The sequence below is a fragment of the Triticum urartu genome, chromosome 5 (genome assembly GCF_003073215.2).
Source record: "Triticum urartu cultivar G1812 chromosome 5, Tu2.1, whole genome shotgun sequence".
NCBI classification, from domain to species: Eukaryota; Viridiplantae; Streptophyta; class Magnoliopsida; order Poales; family Poaceae; genus Triticum; species Triticum urartu.
In genome coordinates, this window is record NC_053026.1 from 554,362,470 (window position 1) to 554,379,207 (window position 16,738).

The window sequence follows — 16,738 nt, forward strand, 5'->3', positions numbered from 1 at the left end:
TTGTCCATATCAAAGCAGCACCAATAGAAACAATAGCCCTATCCTTTCCAAAATAGGATGGTATCCAGTTTTGACAAAGATCAAAGAAAGATAAAGGTAATTTCGGGTTACCGAGTGTACCGCATATCACATTCCATAAAAACCTAGCACAAGAGCACGAAAAGAATAGATGATCAATGCTCTCAGAAACGCCACAAAACTCACAGAAATTTGGTCCTTTCCACCCTCGTCTAGATAAGTTATCCTTGGTTAGGATCCTCCCTTTGATCACTAACCATATAAACGCTTTTACTTTTAGAGGTATTCTCAACCTCCAAAGAAGTTTAAAAGAAAAAGCAACAACTCTAGCTATAAGGTAATGATAAAGCGACTTAACCGAGAAAGATTCAGATTTAGTTAAAAGCCATTTAACTCTGTCAGGCTCCTCCGACAGAGTAACTTGACTACACATATCAAATAATTCATTCCATATTGTAAGAGTTTCTCCATAAAGACATCTCCTAAATCTAATACAATCAAAATCCTGGTTAAAGACTTTAGCAACAGTAACATGTTGACAGAAAGTTAAATTATACATGGTTCGGCAATTAGCAACCTCTCTGTTGTTAGTTGTACAGTTCATGGGTGCAACTTCACTTATCTGCAGTTAGCTCTACCAGTTCGTCAGTAAACTGAAGACTATAGATTGTACTAATGCATGACCGACAGAAGATTGCTCAAGTTATCAACGCTCCTTTCAGTTTCGATTTAACATAAGGTTCATTTTCAACAGTTCAAGTTTGGTTGCCCTGTTGGAGACGACGCTTTCTCGTGCCAAAAAAAGCACTTTTTGGTGTCCTAAATTTTACTCCGAGCCCTAAAACAGGGCAGCTATTGGAGATGCTATAAGAATAGGGGGCATCGCTCGCGCCCAAGCTCTTCCATTCCAGAATTGCGTGGCACCGGTGAAACCAAGAACAAGATTCATGCCCTATCAGGTACGACGTGCCACACAGAGCTAAGAGCTTGCGTTAACCCTGACGTGCAGTTGGAAGCCCAGCATCTCTTTTTGTCAAGTCAGTGTGATTACAATGCAACAACAGGGAGCAGCTGCAGGGTGCATCGCTCGCGCAAGCTTTTCGGAATCATGGGATGCCCTAAAATAGAGCAGCTGCAGGGTGCATCGCTCATGCCCAAGCTTTTCGGAATTACTTGCCGCATAAATGGATATGTCTAGTCTAGATTCTAGATGCATCCATTTCTCCCACAAGTAATACCGGACGAAGGGAGTATCAGGTACGACGTGCCATACAGAGCAAGAACTTGCGTTAATGCTGACGTGCAGTTGGAAGCCCATCATCTTTTCTTGTCAAGTCAGTGTGATTACAACGCAACAACAGGGAGCAGCAGCAGCTGGGAAGGCCTCTTCCTCCCTCGACACCCCGCCCATCCAACACTCACACTAGCTCAACCCACGGAACCCCCGCCACAGCCGGGCCGTTTTCCCCGGCGACGACGGCCATCGGCGCGTCATCTGGTACCGCCGGAGAAGGCGGTGCACAGGGTCCCGGACACTGTCTCAGTTCCAAAGCACATTCTTGCCCTGTGTGCAAAAGGGCATCGACACAACACGTTCCGTCCCTGCACCCCATCCCAAAATACGCTACTTCACACGAAGTTAAACTCCTACGTAACACCCTCCTAACTCCTCACTACCGCATCAGTATGACCACATATTACTCCTCAAGTCACCGACCGAGCAACTCTACTTTTTTACTTAGGGGCGAGCCAGCGAGCGAGCGGGCGGCTACTTCAGTGAGCGACACCGGACCCTTTTCAGCTCTGAGACCGGAGTGGAAGAACCTCCGGCATGCTTCCGGATGGCTCCGACGCAGAGAGGCCTTTTAGGACCAGAGCCGTAGCCGGCGTGCAGTCTCTTGTATTCGTTCAGCTTTATGAACTGATGGGTCATGGCCCACTGCTCGATTTGGTGTAGCGCCGACGCGTAGTCCTGGAAGCTGGGCAACTTCTCGACTCTGAAACAAACAGGGGAGGGCAGGCATAAAAACAGCAAATTTTGAATAGGTTGACGTATAGAGCATCATGTTCTATTGAAAATGCTAGAGGCAATCTTTCGAGCTGTAACTGAAGTATCATCATACCTTGACAAGGAGCCTTGTAGCCCGCCAAGCCTCGCATCGAAGGTTTCCAGAACCTCAGATAAGAGTTTACAGTCCTCCTCCTTTCCGGAGGTGCTTGTCTCGTTCGGTGGCCTGGCAAAAAATCACAAGATGAAGACTCTCAAAGTCATAGAAACCAGAAAGAAAGAAATTGCTGGTTATGAAAGGGTTATAGCGCTTCGACCGAACTCAGATTTTTTTTCCGCTAGATTTTTGCATAAGCCGCTCCTAAGGCACTAAAAATTAGGATGGTAGCTGGTATGTTAAACTGGGATAGCATTCAAAAGTAAAAGATGCTTACATGTTTTCACTTTGCATGAAGTTATTGGTGTCGCTGGCAAAAGGTTGAACTGGGTCAGATATATCACTGAGCATCAGTTTACAAATGTGGTACACAATGGCTTCACCGCAATCAGCAACTTTTGCTGCAAGAAGTCTCGCTGACAGAGCAGGAAGGAGACACTGAATCAAGCTGGTCGTTAAAGTAAGTCTTCTCCGAGCTCGAGAAACGAAGGTGCTATTTTCCGTCATTGCTTTTTCACCGTCAACCTGTTATGCACGATAAGTTTGTCAGTCAATATGAAATTGATGTGGCGACAACAGGCGTTTTCATGCAATATGTGAGGTATACAAGTATACAACCTTCTCAGTCAATGTGGAATCGGCCCAAGCCAACTCAGGTGTCCTGCATAGAAAGAACACAAAGCATGCATTAGCCTCTTGAACATGTATGCCAAAGCAAGTTAAACAGAAGAGCCCAAATACATGATTCCTGCAAAATAAATATGATTTTGTGAAGGACAATTTTCTAATTCCAAGCAATCACCTTCTACATTGCAGTCTCCCACCCTCGAACATGGCTTGTGCATGCGATGCTAAAACATCTGCTGTTGACCTTTTCCGCTTCTTAGACCGTGAACCCACCTCGTCATCAAACTTCATAACTGGCAAACCGCTTGGGTGTGAAGGTTTGCTTGCTGAGAGCAGGATACTTTCCTGAGGAAATCCAACGTGGCTATAATCAAGTTGTCCAACCTTCTTAAGCTCTGTTCTTCCAACAAATGCCGAGTCGGGGTCCTTGGACAAGCTCAGAGCAGGCAGCTGAACACGAACAGTCTGCGTCATGGGAAGCTGCATATCTGAATCATGTTTGCCAACTTCCTTAAGCTCTGTACCTCCAGTAAATGATGATTTCGGGTCCTCGGACAAGCTCACAGCAGGCAGCGGAACATGAATAGCCGGTGTTATGGGAGGCTGCATATCTGAATCGTGTTTGTCAACTTCCTTAAGCTCGGTTCCTCCAATAGATGACGATTTCGTGTCCTCGGGTAAGCTCACGGTAGGCAGCGGAACATGACTAGCATGTGCCATGGGAAGCGGTATATCTGAATCATGTTTGTCAACTTCTTTAAGCTCTGTTCCTCTGATAAATGATGATTTCGGATCCTCGGATAAGTTCATAGCAGGCAGCTGAACACGAACAGTCTGTGTCATGGGAAGCTGAATATCTGAATCATGTTTGCCAACTTCCTTAAGCACTGTACCTCCAATAAAGGATGAGGTCGGGTCCTTGGACAAGCTCACAGCAGGCAACGGAACATGACTAGCCTGCGTCATGGGAGGCTGCATATCTGAATCATGTTTGTCGACTTCCTTAAGCTCTGTTCCTCCAACAAATGACGACTCAGAGTCCTTGGACAAGCTCGGAGCATGCAGCTGAACACGAACAGTCTGCGTCATGTGAAGCTGCATATCTGAATCATGTTTGCCAACTTCCTTAAGGTCTGTACCTCCAGAAAATGATGATTTTGGGTCCTCGGACAAGCTCACAGCAGGCAGTGGAACATGACTAGCCAGTGTTATGGGAGGCTGCATATCTGAATCATGTTTGTCAACTTCCTTAAGTTCTGTTCCTCCAATAAATGATGATTTCGTGTCCTCGGGTAAGCTCATGGTAGGCAGGGGAACATCACTAGCCTGTGCCACGGGAAGCGGTATATCTGAATCATGTTTGCCAACTTCCTTAAGCTCTGTTCCTTTGATAAATGATGATTTCGGATCCTCGGATAAGTTCATAGCAGGCAGCTGAACACAAACAGTCTGTGTCATGGGAAGCTGAATATCTGAATCATGTTTGCCGACTTCCTTAAGTTCTGTACCTCCAATAAAGGATGAGTTCGGGTCCTCGGACAAGCTCACAGCAGGCAGCGGAACATGACTAGCCTGCGTCATGGGAGGCTGCATATCTGAATCATGTTTGTCGACTTCCTTAAGCTCTGTACCTCCAACAAACGACGACTCGGAGTCCTTGGACAAGCTCGGAGTAGGCAGCTGAACATGAACAGTCTGCGTCATGGGAAGCTGCATATCTGAATCATGTTTGCCAACTTCCTTAAGCTCTGTACCTCCAGTAAATGATGATTCTGGATCCATGGACATGCTCACAGCAGGCAGCAGAACATGACTAGCCGGTGTCATGGGATGCTGCATATCTGAATCATGTCTGTCAACTTCCTTAAGCTCTGTTCCTCCAATAAATGACGATTTCGTGTCCTCAGGTAAGCTCATGGTAGGCAGCGGAACATGACTAGCCTGTGCCATGGGAAGCGGCGTATCTGAATCATGTTTGTCAACTTCCTTAAGCTCTGCTCCTGCGATAAATGATGATTTCGTGTCCTCAGATAAGCTCACAGCAGGCAGCGGAACATGACTAGCCCGTGTCATGGGAAGCGGCATATCTGAATCATGTTTACGAACTTCCTTAAGCTCTGTGCCTCCAATAAAGGATGAGTTCAGTTCCTCGGACAAGCTCACAGCAGGCAGCGGAACATGACTAGCCTGTATCCTGGGAAGCTGCATGTCTGAATCATGTTTGTCAACTTCCTTAAGCTCTGTTCCTCCAATAAATGATGATTTTGGATCCTCGGATAAGCTCGTAGCAGGCAGCGGAACATGACTAGCATGTGTCATGGGAAGCTGCATATATGAATCATGTTTGTCAACTTTTTTAAGCTTTGTTCCTCCAACAAATGACGAGGTCGGGTACTCGGACAAGTTCATAGCAGGCAGCTGAACATGACTAGTCTGTGTCAAGGGAAGCTCCGTATCTGAATGATTTTGGTCAACCTTCTGAACCTCTGCTCCAATAAATGATGAGTTGGGGTCCTTGGACAAGCACGGAGCAGGCAGCTGAACAGTAGTCTGTGTCAAAGGCATCTGCATACCTGTATCATGTAGGTCAACCTTGTTAAGCTCTGTTCCAGTAAATAATGAGTTGGGGCCCTTGGACAAGCTCGGAGCAGGCAGCGGAACAGTAGTAGTCTGTGTCATGGGCGGCTGTACATCTGAATATCCAGTATCAGTTGAAGAGTGTACCATCGTACCAGGATGTGCCGCCCATACACCTTGGGTTGCCAGTGCTTCGTCGCGGTATAGGTGGCTCCTTTGACCATCCACGCCTGTCACAAACTCTTGATAAGGGTTAGCAAAATTGTCAATCAATTCCAAATTAGTATCACTAGATACACTCTGTTGCTGCTGCTGCGTTGAAGTATGGCCAAAAGATAACAGGAGATCGCCATTTGTCCCCAGGCTATTCATTGAATTGGACTCACTAACATCATTTTGACAATCCCCTAAAGGAAAAATAGTACCTGGCATGGTTTCCCATTGAGAAGCTGAAGAATAAGATAAACCACATGACTGGGAAGTAGATTGATATTGTTGAGTCCAAGAAGATCCATCAGAGACAGTTGACTCAGTCGCCCCAGCTTGTGTAATATATGGGACAGTATTAGTGATGAATGTAGCAGAAATGCTTTCCGCTAATTTAGCCTTTTTTTCAAGGTCAACAATATTTTCACTGCATTTCATCACATTTAATTATATTAAAATTTCAGAAATGCAAAATAACAAATTTGGCTATGGTGCCAAAAATATATATTTCACTCATAGAGTATTAGTTCTGGTGCTCCTAGCAGAGTAAGCTAAATCAATCAAAATGCCATTAGCTAAGAAAGCATACTGAAAATATATCTTACATTTTTTTGTTACCACTATTACTATAGGTGTTTCCAGGCATCATTTTGCTGTTTCAGCAACAGCAGAAAGAAGCATTGGCATTAATAATGGAGCATCAACAACTAAACTAATAATTGCACCTTTATGTAGCAAGAGTTTCAAGATTTATATTCAATAGAATAACTACAATTCTGTGCGAGAGAGCTTGCAGGTTTCTAGTTTGAACTTAAAAGGAGAGGGGGAAATCAAGACTTCAGTCACATAGTCACAGCAATGATAAGATGAGATTGCAAAATTTCCGTTTACCCTTTCTGTAACATTTCATATGTCTGTGCAAAGGTATCACTTGATGCTCCAAATGAATTTAGGAGTGAATCAATTTCCATTTGCTCTTCACAATCATAAAGGTTCATTTCACTATCTACAGATCCATCTGCACCATTAACAAATGAACTGAACTGTCTGTCCTGGCTTATTGTCAAATCAAAAGATTCGTCGTGGCCAGGATATCCCCCCTGTTCAGCAGAATGCATTTCACCTCGATGTTCACAAACATGGCTTGTGGTTGCTTCTTTCTGTTCATTCACTTTGAGCTCAAAAGATGATATGTCTTGATCATTATCATACAGGAGATCAGCAGAGTTATGTAAGTTATACATAGCGCTGGTATTTGTGACCGTGGTTTCAGCCTCTCCAGGGAAGGGTAAAAAGTTTGAGGTGAAAGACGGACTTGCTAAACAGCCATTGTCCCAAACAATTTGATGCTGCATGGTATTCCCACCTGAAAGTTCTGTGTTATTGAAAGTCAAGTCACTGCACTCTTCATTAGCCGCCTCCAAAGCCTGTTGCATTTGCATAAGAGCAGCCCAGGTCCCATCCTGCGTGTCTGCAATGCAGTCATCGCTTTGCATAGGGCTGCTATATGGATAACACGCAATTCCTGTGCTGCAGCTACTCCCAAATGAGATAGCTCTGTCGTCATAACCTTCCGTGTCATGAGAAGTTATTTCTTCTACATGATCAAGGCAGGAGGATGCATTAGAAGGTCTACTGCGATGTGCGGTATTTATGCCAATATTTTGCACCTGGTTTCCATCCGGTGCTAGAGGCTGAAGTGGTCTGAAAAAGTGGTCAAATTGTTGATATTCCCTGAGTGCAGCAGAAGCATTATTCAGAACAAAATCTGGAACGCTTGGTACAAATCCTTTATCTTGAAAGCCTTGCGTTGAAACTGGATAACTGTACTGGCAAGCCCGGTTAAAATATTCCTGATTAGCATCTTGTGGAAAACCAAATGTGCTTCGGTCGACTGACAAATCTTTTGCACCAGATCCATCTACTTTTGCCAACGTTTTGGCACAGTTGCCAGACTGGAACTGCATTTTGACTGGTTGACTGGGTGACCACTGGTTTCCTGTCAAGGGAGAGTACCTACAGTCGAAAAATTAAGCATGAGAGAAATATTAGTCGAGGTCAAATGAGGGTGCATAACAGAACACTATCTATTTCCTCCTTAAAAGAGCATGTAACTCTGCTTTCTTCCCTTGAAATTATTCACATTTCAGTAACTTGGTCGATTTGCAGACATGCAAATCAGCAAGAGGGCACATCTCAAAACCACATGCATTACACGACACTTGAATCTTCATCACAAAAATCATACAAACTAAATTAAATCAGAGCATTAGATCATTAACATTTCAGCAACTTGGTCGATTTGCCGACATGCAAATCGGCACGAGGGCGCATCTCAAAACCACATGCATTACAGGACACTCGAATCTTCATCACAAAAATCATACAAACTAAATTAAATCAGAGCATTCGAACAGATTAGTAGGCTATAATTCAGTATCTTAATAAAAACAAACTTGCACTCCTACACTGACGGACTGACCATGACCCCTCCTCAATTACCTATCACCACCACCAAGAACCTTCCACGCATGTGGCCAGCAAGCCAGTAAAACCAAACGCACGCCACAGCCGAATACCATCCAGAAACCACAACAGTAAGGCAGCACTCCTACCCAAAATCAGGAACCGAGCTTAACACCACCACCACACCTAATTAACTAACTAAAACCCTAAGGTACTGTTTGAGCACGCCACAAAATACGCACGCATAGAGCGCGCCCCCAGCACCGCTCGACTAGCCCGACATTGCGGAGCCGAGCCGAGCCTAACCGCTTACCCGGAGAGCCGAACCCAGGCGGCCACGCAACGCAAACAAGAAGGTTTAGCGAGGAGCCGCAGGGCTTACCGAGGAATGGCGACGCGCGGCAGGCGGCGGCCGAGGGCGCGGTGCGGCGGCGCGAGGGTGGAGCTCCTCCGCGCGACCTCCCCGCGGCCGGCCGAGATCCCCGGCTAGGGTTTTGGAGGGACGGCGCTGGTGGGTGGAGAGTGAAGTGGGGGAGAGGGAGGCGCAGCAGGGTGTCGTCAGAGCGGCGACAGGAAAGGGGAGCGGAGGCGGAGTGAAGTGGTGGGGGCGTGGTCGGGAAGACTCGCGCTTTGACTTTTCAACCCGCGTCGGACGAAAAGCGGCGGCGTGGGGGCCAGGCCGTGGGCCGTGCCGGGCCGGGCGCCCGGGCCCAAACTTTTTTTAGCCATTCAGGTGTACTGTACTGTCTTCTCTCTCGGTTTCCTGTCCTTGGTTCAGATCGTCTTTTCAGATCAGGAAAAAAAAGGAGAGATGAAGGAGGCGACGGCGTCGGGGGGCGGCGCGACGGCGACGGCGAACGACCCGAGGCAGCCGGCGACGGCGAGGCCGTACGCGCCGCCCAAGCTGTCGTCGCAGGACCTGCCCGTCGACTACGCGGGCTTCCTCGCCGTCGTCTTCGGCGTCGTCGGCGTCATGCTCCACGTACGTACTCCAAGCAAGCAAACGATCCCCACCACGCCTCCACTCTCGCGCCTCCTGTCTGTCCCCGCTCCCATCGTCTCGCCGCACCGCATCGATCTAGGTTTATCGGTAGGGAGTGGCAGCTGGGTGGGTAATTGGATCTGGGCGAGCTAGTGTCTTAGTAGTAGACAGATCTGTAGGCTCCTTCGTAGTTGGCCGAGATGTCGCGTTCGTCTTAGTAAATCCGATGCTGCTAGAACACTGTCTGATTTTGATTCGTGTTGGTCCCGTTGTGAGGTTGACTTTGCTGTGTGGTTTTGCAGTACAAGGTGTGCTCGTGGATCGCCATCATCTTCTGCGCGCAGTCGCTGGCGAACATGAAGAACTTCGAGAATGACCTCAAGCAGCTCTCCATGGCTTTCATGTGAGTTTCCTTCACATTTGTGTGGTTTATTTATTTGTTAATCTAGGATTTCAGCTAGCATACAGTTAAAATCTAGATAATCGAGCAGCAGCATATACCTACCTTTGCACTGGGTGGGTCACTTGACATCGTGTACTTGTATATTTACTGGGGATTCTCAATTGCCGTTTAGTTTTTTCTTGCAACTTGTGGTGGAATTGTGCAATTAAACAGCGTCGTAGTTTTCCCCCTTTTGGCCGTTTGCTACCAGAGCTACTTAATATTGGATTAATGATTTATGAGTTGCAACGTTGAGACAGAATAGGATTTGTGGCTTTACTCTGTAAGTCTTGATGGAAGCAAGTCAGAACGCTATTTTAGGCCTTTTGTTATGTTATTGTTAATGTTATAGAAATGCGTCTTCACATTGATCTTAAGATCACCCTGAACTTTGGTCCTTGCTGTTTTTAAGAATATTAACTTCCAATTTCTGACATGTGTGGCAGAGTTCCTAGCAAAATGCTGTCATACCGCATAGATGTTCTAACTAGACATGTCAATCCTGGGAGCTAAAAACAGTGTGTGGCTGTGGGCTAAAATATCAATCGATTATTATAGACAGCTTGTTCATTCTCTTCTAAATTCTACCGGTTGTCCAAGTACAAGAAGGAACTAATAAACTGTCACCTGATAAAGGACATTATGTGCCTTATATGGGAAGCCTTTTATTTATTCTTACAGAGTTACAATAAATTAAAGAAGTGTTTCTGTGTTGGCTTTTGCTCATCTTGTTTGGTTCTGGTGCTGGATCCTATTGATCATGTTTTGACAGTCCTTTGAACTGTCAGTGTAGGACCATGTACTACCTCCGTCCGTGTTTATTAGCCCCCCTTGTATTTTGGGTCAAACTTTGACCTTTGATTTAACTAACAAAAAATAAGTTATATACCATAAAAATATTATCATTGGAAACCTCTTTCGAATATGAATCCAACAATATAAGTTTTGTGGCATATAACTTAAATTTTGATGGTCAAATCTACGGTCAAAATTGGGCACAAAATATGAAGGGTACCAATAAACCCGGACGGAGGTAGTACAATGGAAGGTGCTTAGAGAGTTGCTTGTAAAAATAAACCGTTTTTCTTAAGCACCAGTGCTTGTTTCTATACTAGAGGTGCCTAATTAAGCATCTGTGATATACAAATAAGCAACGGTGCTTAAGGACAAACCGGTTTGTTTTCACAAGAACCTCTCGAAGCACTTTGCATTGAACATGGCCTAAAAAGTTCTGTAAGGATGTTTACTTTCTCATGGGCTAGCAGTTGTGGCCTAGACTTCAAGATCTAGCTTTTGTTTTGTTTGGCATGCACATGAATGCCGCCTTGCTGCTCTGTCATCTACTCCCTCCGTCCCAAAATTCTTGTCTTAGATTTGTCTAAATACGGATGTATCAAGTCACGTTTTAGCACTAGATACATCTGTATCTAGACAAATGTAAGACAAGAATTTTGGGACGGAGGGAGTATATTATAGTGGAATCCGGATGGAAGCTTGTTTGGGAAAAGAAACTAAACAAGTGTTAGGCAGAAGGCAAATGACATTGTGTGCTGTAGTTGTGTATTTATCAGAGCAAATTTTAGGGATGGTTTGTCTTTGCATTGTTAAGGAACAGTTATCAGCAACCTGTTCGTTCAAGCATCGATCGCATTCCCAAGCAGAATTGTATGTCTATGGTGAAACAGCAGGCTACTTGTTACAGTAAAAGGGATTGTCATGAGTAGATATTAGCTGGTTGTTAGTGTTCCATTATTGTCAGTGGAGTTGACTTATCATGGATATTAGTGAAGGTCAGTTTGGCAATGTGGTGCAAAGTAAATAAGAAGTGGAGAGCACACACTAATAATTTTGACTGATGGAAATGATTTGCTCAGTAAAGTGATATTAAAGTTGAATGCCCTTTCATGTTCTCACCATTTTGCATTTGTGGATTGGTTATCATTGTTCGTGAAACTTAGTGTAAAGGCTGCTTCCCTCTGAACCAAGTGGAAATGTAATTCCATGTGCCAATAGGATATTTAGGATAGCAGGAACTGTGTTCAAGGTACTTCATATATCCACTTATCATTTGGGGTTTGGATGTTTGCTCTTTATCACCACCCAAGTATCTACTCTTATCTATCTGTTTGTTTACTTGGTAGAGTTGAGAGATAAAGGATAAAGATGGGTTTTAGCATGAAAACATCATCTACTAACTGAACAACATGTCTCAAGCCACTATTATGAATAGAGATAGGAAGGGGGCCTACATAGGAAAACAATCTCCATCTGCCCATCCCCAAAGAAATTTTGATGCGTAGTTTCAGTGGGTAGTATTTTCACTTTCCATAGCCAGTTGTGCTTTACCAAAACAATTATCCACATCCCCTAGAAAAAACATATCCACATACCATGCTTTGTCTACAGTTTCCGATATCTTGTTTTACTAGTGCTATAGTATTTGGCCCTTGATTTCCTGATGTAAGTTCATAAAAAGAAATAGTAGCTTATTTATTCAACTGAAATTTGCAATATTGCCAGGTTTGCTGTCATGGGTTTGGTGACGAACTATTTCGGGCCTCGCCCAGGCGGCACAAAACGCTAATCTGCACACCATGCGCCATATGAAGTTTCCTGTTAAATTTTTGGTGCCTCGAAGCTACTGGCATGGTGGCGCCCACCCACACTTCCGAATCATTGAGTCGGGCACGCGTCAAATGTACCACCTCATTTGTAGGGACCAAGACATGTATCATGATGCTCAGTAATCTATTTGCACGGTACTTGTTCTTCCAGTTTTATTATAAAGATAGTTGAAGGGTCTTTGCCTACATCACCACATTGATCAATCTCCTGTGAGCTTCTGGTTTTGTATTGTTTCATTTATCGGAGCAGCAATCACTTTTCCTCTCATGCATGATCAAGATCAAATATTGTTGATGTGGCCCTTGCTTTGTCTTCTTGTGTGGGCATGCAGTCGCCGCTCAGAAGAAACCTCTACTTATTCATTCAAAGAAAGGGAGCCTAACTTTACAAAATGAAATTGGAGCAAAGATGCCTCTCGGTTCTCAAACTTGTCGGCCAATCAAGTGCAGCCGTGTGAAGTGTCTAAACTACCCCTTCTTTGTGCCGTCGCCATGTGCACCACACTGGAACGCAGATCGTATCAGAAGAAATCAACTATACAAAGCATAAACCACGGGACCAGAACTCCCCCAAGACAAGAACTGTTTGGCCAAGCACTTCCTGCCTCCGTGTCTCACGGGGAGACGGTACTACTACGTGGGACGGTGAGGTTGCCATGGGTGGACGGTGGGACGCTACTTGCTGCCTCCTTGCTTCACCAATGGATCGCCCAGTGGCCGGTGTATTATGATAGTAACCTCTACGTATTTCTGAATATATAAGGCGTTTTTGCGGTCATACACGAACAAATAACAAAGGGATCCTAGCTACTGCTCCATCCGTTTTAAAATAGATGACCCAACTTTGTACTAACTTTATATCAAAATTAATACAAAGTTGGGTCACTTATTTTAAAACAAAGGGAGTACAAGACGAAGTCGAAGTGCTGTTATCGGCAAGGTTTACAATGCGTGTAAAATGATCGCAGTTCGTCAACGCTGGCATTGAGGGTGGAGTGGGTAAGATTGAGCTCTAACCGTGACCAGATAATTCAGATAGGTATGAAAAATGGTGTACTCTACTAGTAAGTAACTCTTGGCATAGCCGCCACCCTCATCATCAGCTCTGACTTTTTTTCCACAAGGCGCCAAACCCTACTTGCATCGATGAGTGCACCAGTGAATAGTGATAGCTTTTGTAGTATTGTACTACTAGTATTATTTAGCTTCTAGCTGGTCAAGAGCAACTCTGCCCGATCCCCTATCCAGCTGTGGAGGAGTGAAAATTTGGTTTTGCTCTAACCGACACCTGACCGATCCTAAAACTTAAAGAGGAGCAAGTTTTTTATTCCGTCTCCTATCCGACACCTAAATATACACAGTCACGACCGCACGAAGTAAAGTTCTACCTCTCTCACTCCTCCTCGCCCCCTTCCCCATCACCTCTTCACCGGCGCACCTCCTGGCAACCGCTCGTCGGCCCCGCCGCTACCTCATCGCCTCCCTTGGCCCTCGCCGCCCTTCTGCCCGACTCTGAGTCCGTTTGTCGGCCGTTGCAGTCACCGGAATCAAGGTGAAACGCCGCCGCCGTTGTTGTCAAGGTGAAACGCCGCCGCCGTCGCCATAACCACTCATCGCCATAACCGATTCGTCGGATTGCTCTTTTCTACATTTGGATCATTCAGCGTGTTTAAATTTGAATAATTCGGTTTGTAAGCTATATTCGTGATTTGCTTGAACATTCATATTTATGTTTAGTTTCTATATGTGTGTTAATATGTAGTTGCAATGTAAACTAGAATTGCATAGGTTAGAAAAAAAATTATACTCTGCTATATTTAAGGGATCAGTTAGGTCCGAGTCCGACTGAAACTTAGTAGAGTAAATATACCCCACTAAAGTTTACTCCGTCATTTACTCCTCTATTTTATAAGGGATCGGCTCCAACATAGTCTTTGGCATGCTGAACCGCACAAGGCTGTATATATGGAGGAAGAGAGGGGGAATTTCGTGGCCCTTGGAGGAGGGGTCCGAAACCAACCATAAATCTGTTTTCTCCACACATACGGACTCTAAAAACAGCCACGACTCCAAAATAACTTCAATAAAGTTGACGTCGTTTACTGGTAGTGTAGTACTCCCTCTGTCCCATAATATAAGAACGATTTTTATACTACGTAGTGTAAAAGCCGTTCTTATATTATGGGACGGAGGGAATATATTATAGCCAGGTCGTGTTGCCAATTAGCCACGAGCTTAAGTCTTTGCTTCCTTGGCGTGTAGTATTTTGGAGTTGCAATCGCTGTCTTTTCAAGATGGTGCTTCCTTGGCGTGTGAGTATTTTGGAGTTGCAATCACTTTCATTATCTCACTTGTACGTGTATGCAGCCACAACCGATCGCCGGTTGGTTCAAAGAAAATCTTGCCCGATTTGGAGCTGCGCATATGATATTTCTCCCCCCAATGGCGTGGGGGCAGACAGCCGGAGGCACCAGAATCAAAGGTGAGATGACGAGAACCCGTCGTGATGGCACTGGGTATTTTCTTGGACCCTTGACATGATGGCGGCGCTTGGTTGGCTGGCTGGTCGCTCCCTTGTCGCTCTCGGCGTTTTCAACGCCTGCCCGCGTGCGCATGCGTCGCAGATCCACCATGCTCCCCATGACATGGGCTTGTTTTGCTAGCGTATGCGTTTCTTGTACAGAGCTCACCTCACCTCACACGGTTCTCTTGCCGTACTATCAGTTTGGTTTTTGGCTAGGAAATATGGCCGGTCAGGTTGATCTCTATCGAATTCTGAATACCCGTCATTACTCGAGTGCAACACTACGCCGAGTGTTTGGCTCTCTGCCGAGTGCCAAACCACGGGCATTCGGCAAACAGATATATGTCGAGAGTAGAACTCGGCAACGCGACAATGAGATGTTGTTGCCGAGTTGAAAACGCAAAGCACACGGCAAAGGAAGCGCACTTGGCAAACACAATAGATGTTGGGAGCCTCACACGGCAAAGAGATGCCATGTGGTATGTCCTAAGCCAGGGCGCTCAGCATACCACCTGCTACTGAAACATTTTGACCTGACAGATGGGCCATAGAACCCACCTGTCACTGAAACAGTTGCAAATTATTCGACTTTTTAAATAACATAAATCTAGAAACGTTGTCTTTGCCAAGAGCTAAGCCGGGGCGCTCGGCATCACACCTGCCACTGAAACACTTTGACCTCATAGGTGGGTCCTATGAGCCCACCTGTCACTAAAACATTTGCAAATATATATATATATATATATGACAACACTATTCTAATCCCAGGATTAGAATAACTATTTGGATCACAGCCAGGCCCTATATATAGGAGCGACGAACTGTTTCCAAACTCCCGAAAACCCCACCAGACCGATTACAGAAAAAAACACCCCACCCCACCCGCTTGCCCCGATCCCCACCCTGGCATCCCTCGATCCCCTTCCCCGAGCGCCGCCACCCTCCTGGATCTCGCCGTCCCGCGCGCCTTCTCCCGCCGGCTGACCTACCCAAGGCGCCCCCACCAACTCCCGACGAGAGCCTCCGCATCCCGCGAGCCCCCTGTCGGCGAGCGTCTCCCTCCTCGTCGCCGGTGTCGTGCCCCCCGCCGGCTACACGGGCGCAGAGGCTCGCCGCGTGGCCCCCCTCCGCCGCCTCAAGGACCGGGTTACAGGCCCCGGTCTCCGGCCAAGCTGTCGTCCAGGGGTCAGACGCCTTGGGAGGTCACGCCGTATCCCGCCTGCATGCGTCCCTCGCCGACGCATCTCCAACTCACCATGGACGGCTTCCTCGCCGGGCTCGATCTTCTTCTCCAGCCTCCGTTATACGAGCCTACCTTTCCTCCGGCCGCAACAACACTCAAGCCGTTTGCCGCTGCTACCTCCGGCCGTTCAACTATGTAGCCCCAAGACGTCCACCGCCTCAGCCGCCCGGTTCCCACTGCTGCATTTGTCCATAATTTTGCACCCAGTTTATTCTTAGAGATGCTAAGTGATGCTTGCCGTTCTATGCTACTGCGAACATGGTGCAGCATGGCTCGTCGATGTCGTTCAAGAAATTTGCGTCTCCACTTGGGCTCCCCTGACCCGGTGCCTCTTGTGTTCTCTGACGGTCGCGTCGGTCGACTGGTCGAGGGTGTCAAACTGTCAATCGCCAGTGGAGTTTATCGTGGGACCAGACCACCGATCGATCGAGCATGCAGCATTCCGCCTGGCCGTGCGCTGCCAGAGGCGAAGCGCAACATGTTGTGCGACATCCTGTCGGGCTTGTCTCCGGGTCTTCCGAGAGATCGATGGATCAGATGAAGATTTCCTACGAGCTAGAGATCAAGCTCTCATGGAAGAAATGGCCATAGCAGAACCGTGACCGGCATTGTTCGAGACATTGCCATCGCATGCGCACTCTTTTTGCTTTGCTTTTTAGTAGGTCTTTGTTTGCATGCGCGCGCTTTTCGGAAGTTAGGCCGCAGGTACTAGTGCTGCAGTGCACAGTTTGCTCACCGGCAAGCTTGGGGGTCTAAGAGGTGACCTGACATTGCCTCCAACTATCATTTAAGTTTTATTTGGTTCGGTCATCCATCCCACGCACGGAACGATGGACTACAGTCTGGAGGAGCTGGGAAGCAAC

General features: G+C 46.3%; 2 protein-coding genes across 5 annotated transcripts; one reads left to right on the plus strand and one right to left on the minus strand.

The window, feature by feature from the left end:
* Positions 1-1,286: 1,286 nt before the first annotated feature.
* On the minus strand, positions 1,287-8,665 carry LOC125510638. 4 transcript variants are annotated; one of them, XM_048675881.1, is made up of 9 exons: positions 8,443-8,665; positions 6,486-7,610; positions 5,813-6,021; positions 5,543-5,617; positions 2,986-5,383; positions 2,802-2,844; positions 2,461-2,708; positions 2,142-2,252; positions 1,287-2,015 (listed from the first exon to the last, which is right to left on the minus strand). In XM_048675881.1, the coding sequence occupies exons 2-9, from the start codon at positions 7,559-7,561 to the stop codon at positions 1,787-1,789; spliced, it is 4,389 nt and encodes a 1,462-aa protein (XP_048531838.1). In that variant the 5' UTR covers positions 7,562-7,610; positions 8,443-8,665; the 3' UTR covers positions 1,287-1,786. The 4 variants fall into 4 exon arrangements, with proteins under 4 accessions (XP_048531838.1, XP_048531837.1, XP_048531836.1 ...); XM_048675880.1 differs by having other exon boundaries at positions 2,986-5,617; XM_048675879.1 differs by having other exon boundaries at positions 5,543-6,021.
* Positions 8,666-8,791: 126 nt separating this feature from the next.
* LOC125510639 (protein Asterix) lies at positions 8,792-12,302 on the plus strand. The gene is made up of 3 exons (XM_048675882.1): positions 8,792-9,042; positions 9,345-9,445; positions 12,005-12,302. Exons 1-3 carry the CDS (start codon positions 8,872-8,874, stop codon positions 12,066-12,068), a joined length of 336 nt encoding a protein of 111 aa, XP_048531839.1. The 5' UTR covers positions 8,792-8,871; the 3' UTR covers positions 12,069-12,302.
* Positions 12,303-16,738: the final 4,436 nt, after the last annotated feature.

Excerpts from the sequence above, each read along its gene's own strand:
- LOC125510638 (XM_048675878.1), bottom strand. The coding sequence starts at position 7,561 with ATGCAGTTCCAGTCTGGCAACTGTGCCAAAACGTTGGCAAAAGTAGAT. Across the intron at positions 6,022-6,485 it reads TATGAAATGTTACAGAAAGG|TGAAAATATTGTTGACCTTG; the intron begins GTAAACGGAAAT and ends GATGAAATGCAG. Across the intron at positions 2,016-2,141 it reads CTACAAGGCTCCTTGTCAAG|AGTCGAGAAGTTGCCCAGCT; the intron begins GTATGATGATAC and ends TGTTTGTTTCAG.
- LOC125510639 (XM_048675882.1), top strand. The coding sequence starts at position 8,872 with ATGAAGGAGGCGACGGCGTCGGGGGGCGGCGCGACGGCGACGGCGAAC. Across the intron at positions 9,043-9,344 it reads TCGTCGGCGTCATGCTCCAC|TACAAGGTGTGCTCGTGGAT; the intron begins GTACGTACTCCA and ends GTGGTTTTGCAG. Across the intron at positions 9,446-12,004 it reads CAGCTCTCCATGGCTTTCAT|GTTTGCTGTCATGGGTTTGG; the intron begins GTGAGTTTCCTT and ends CAATATTGCCAG.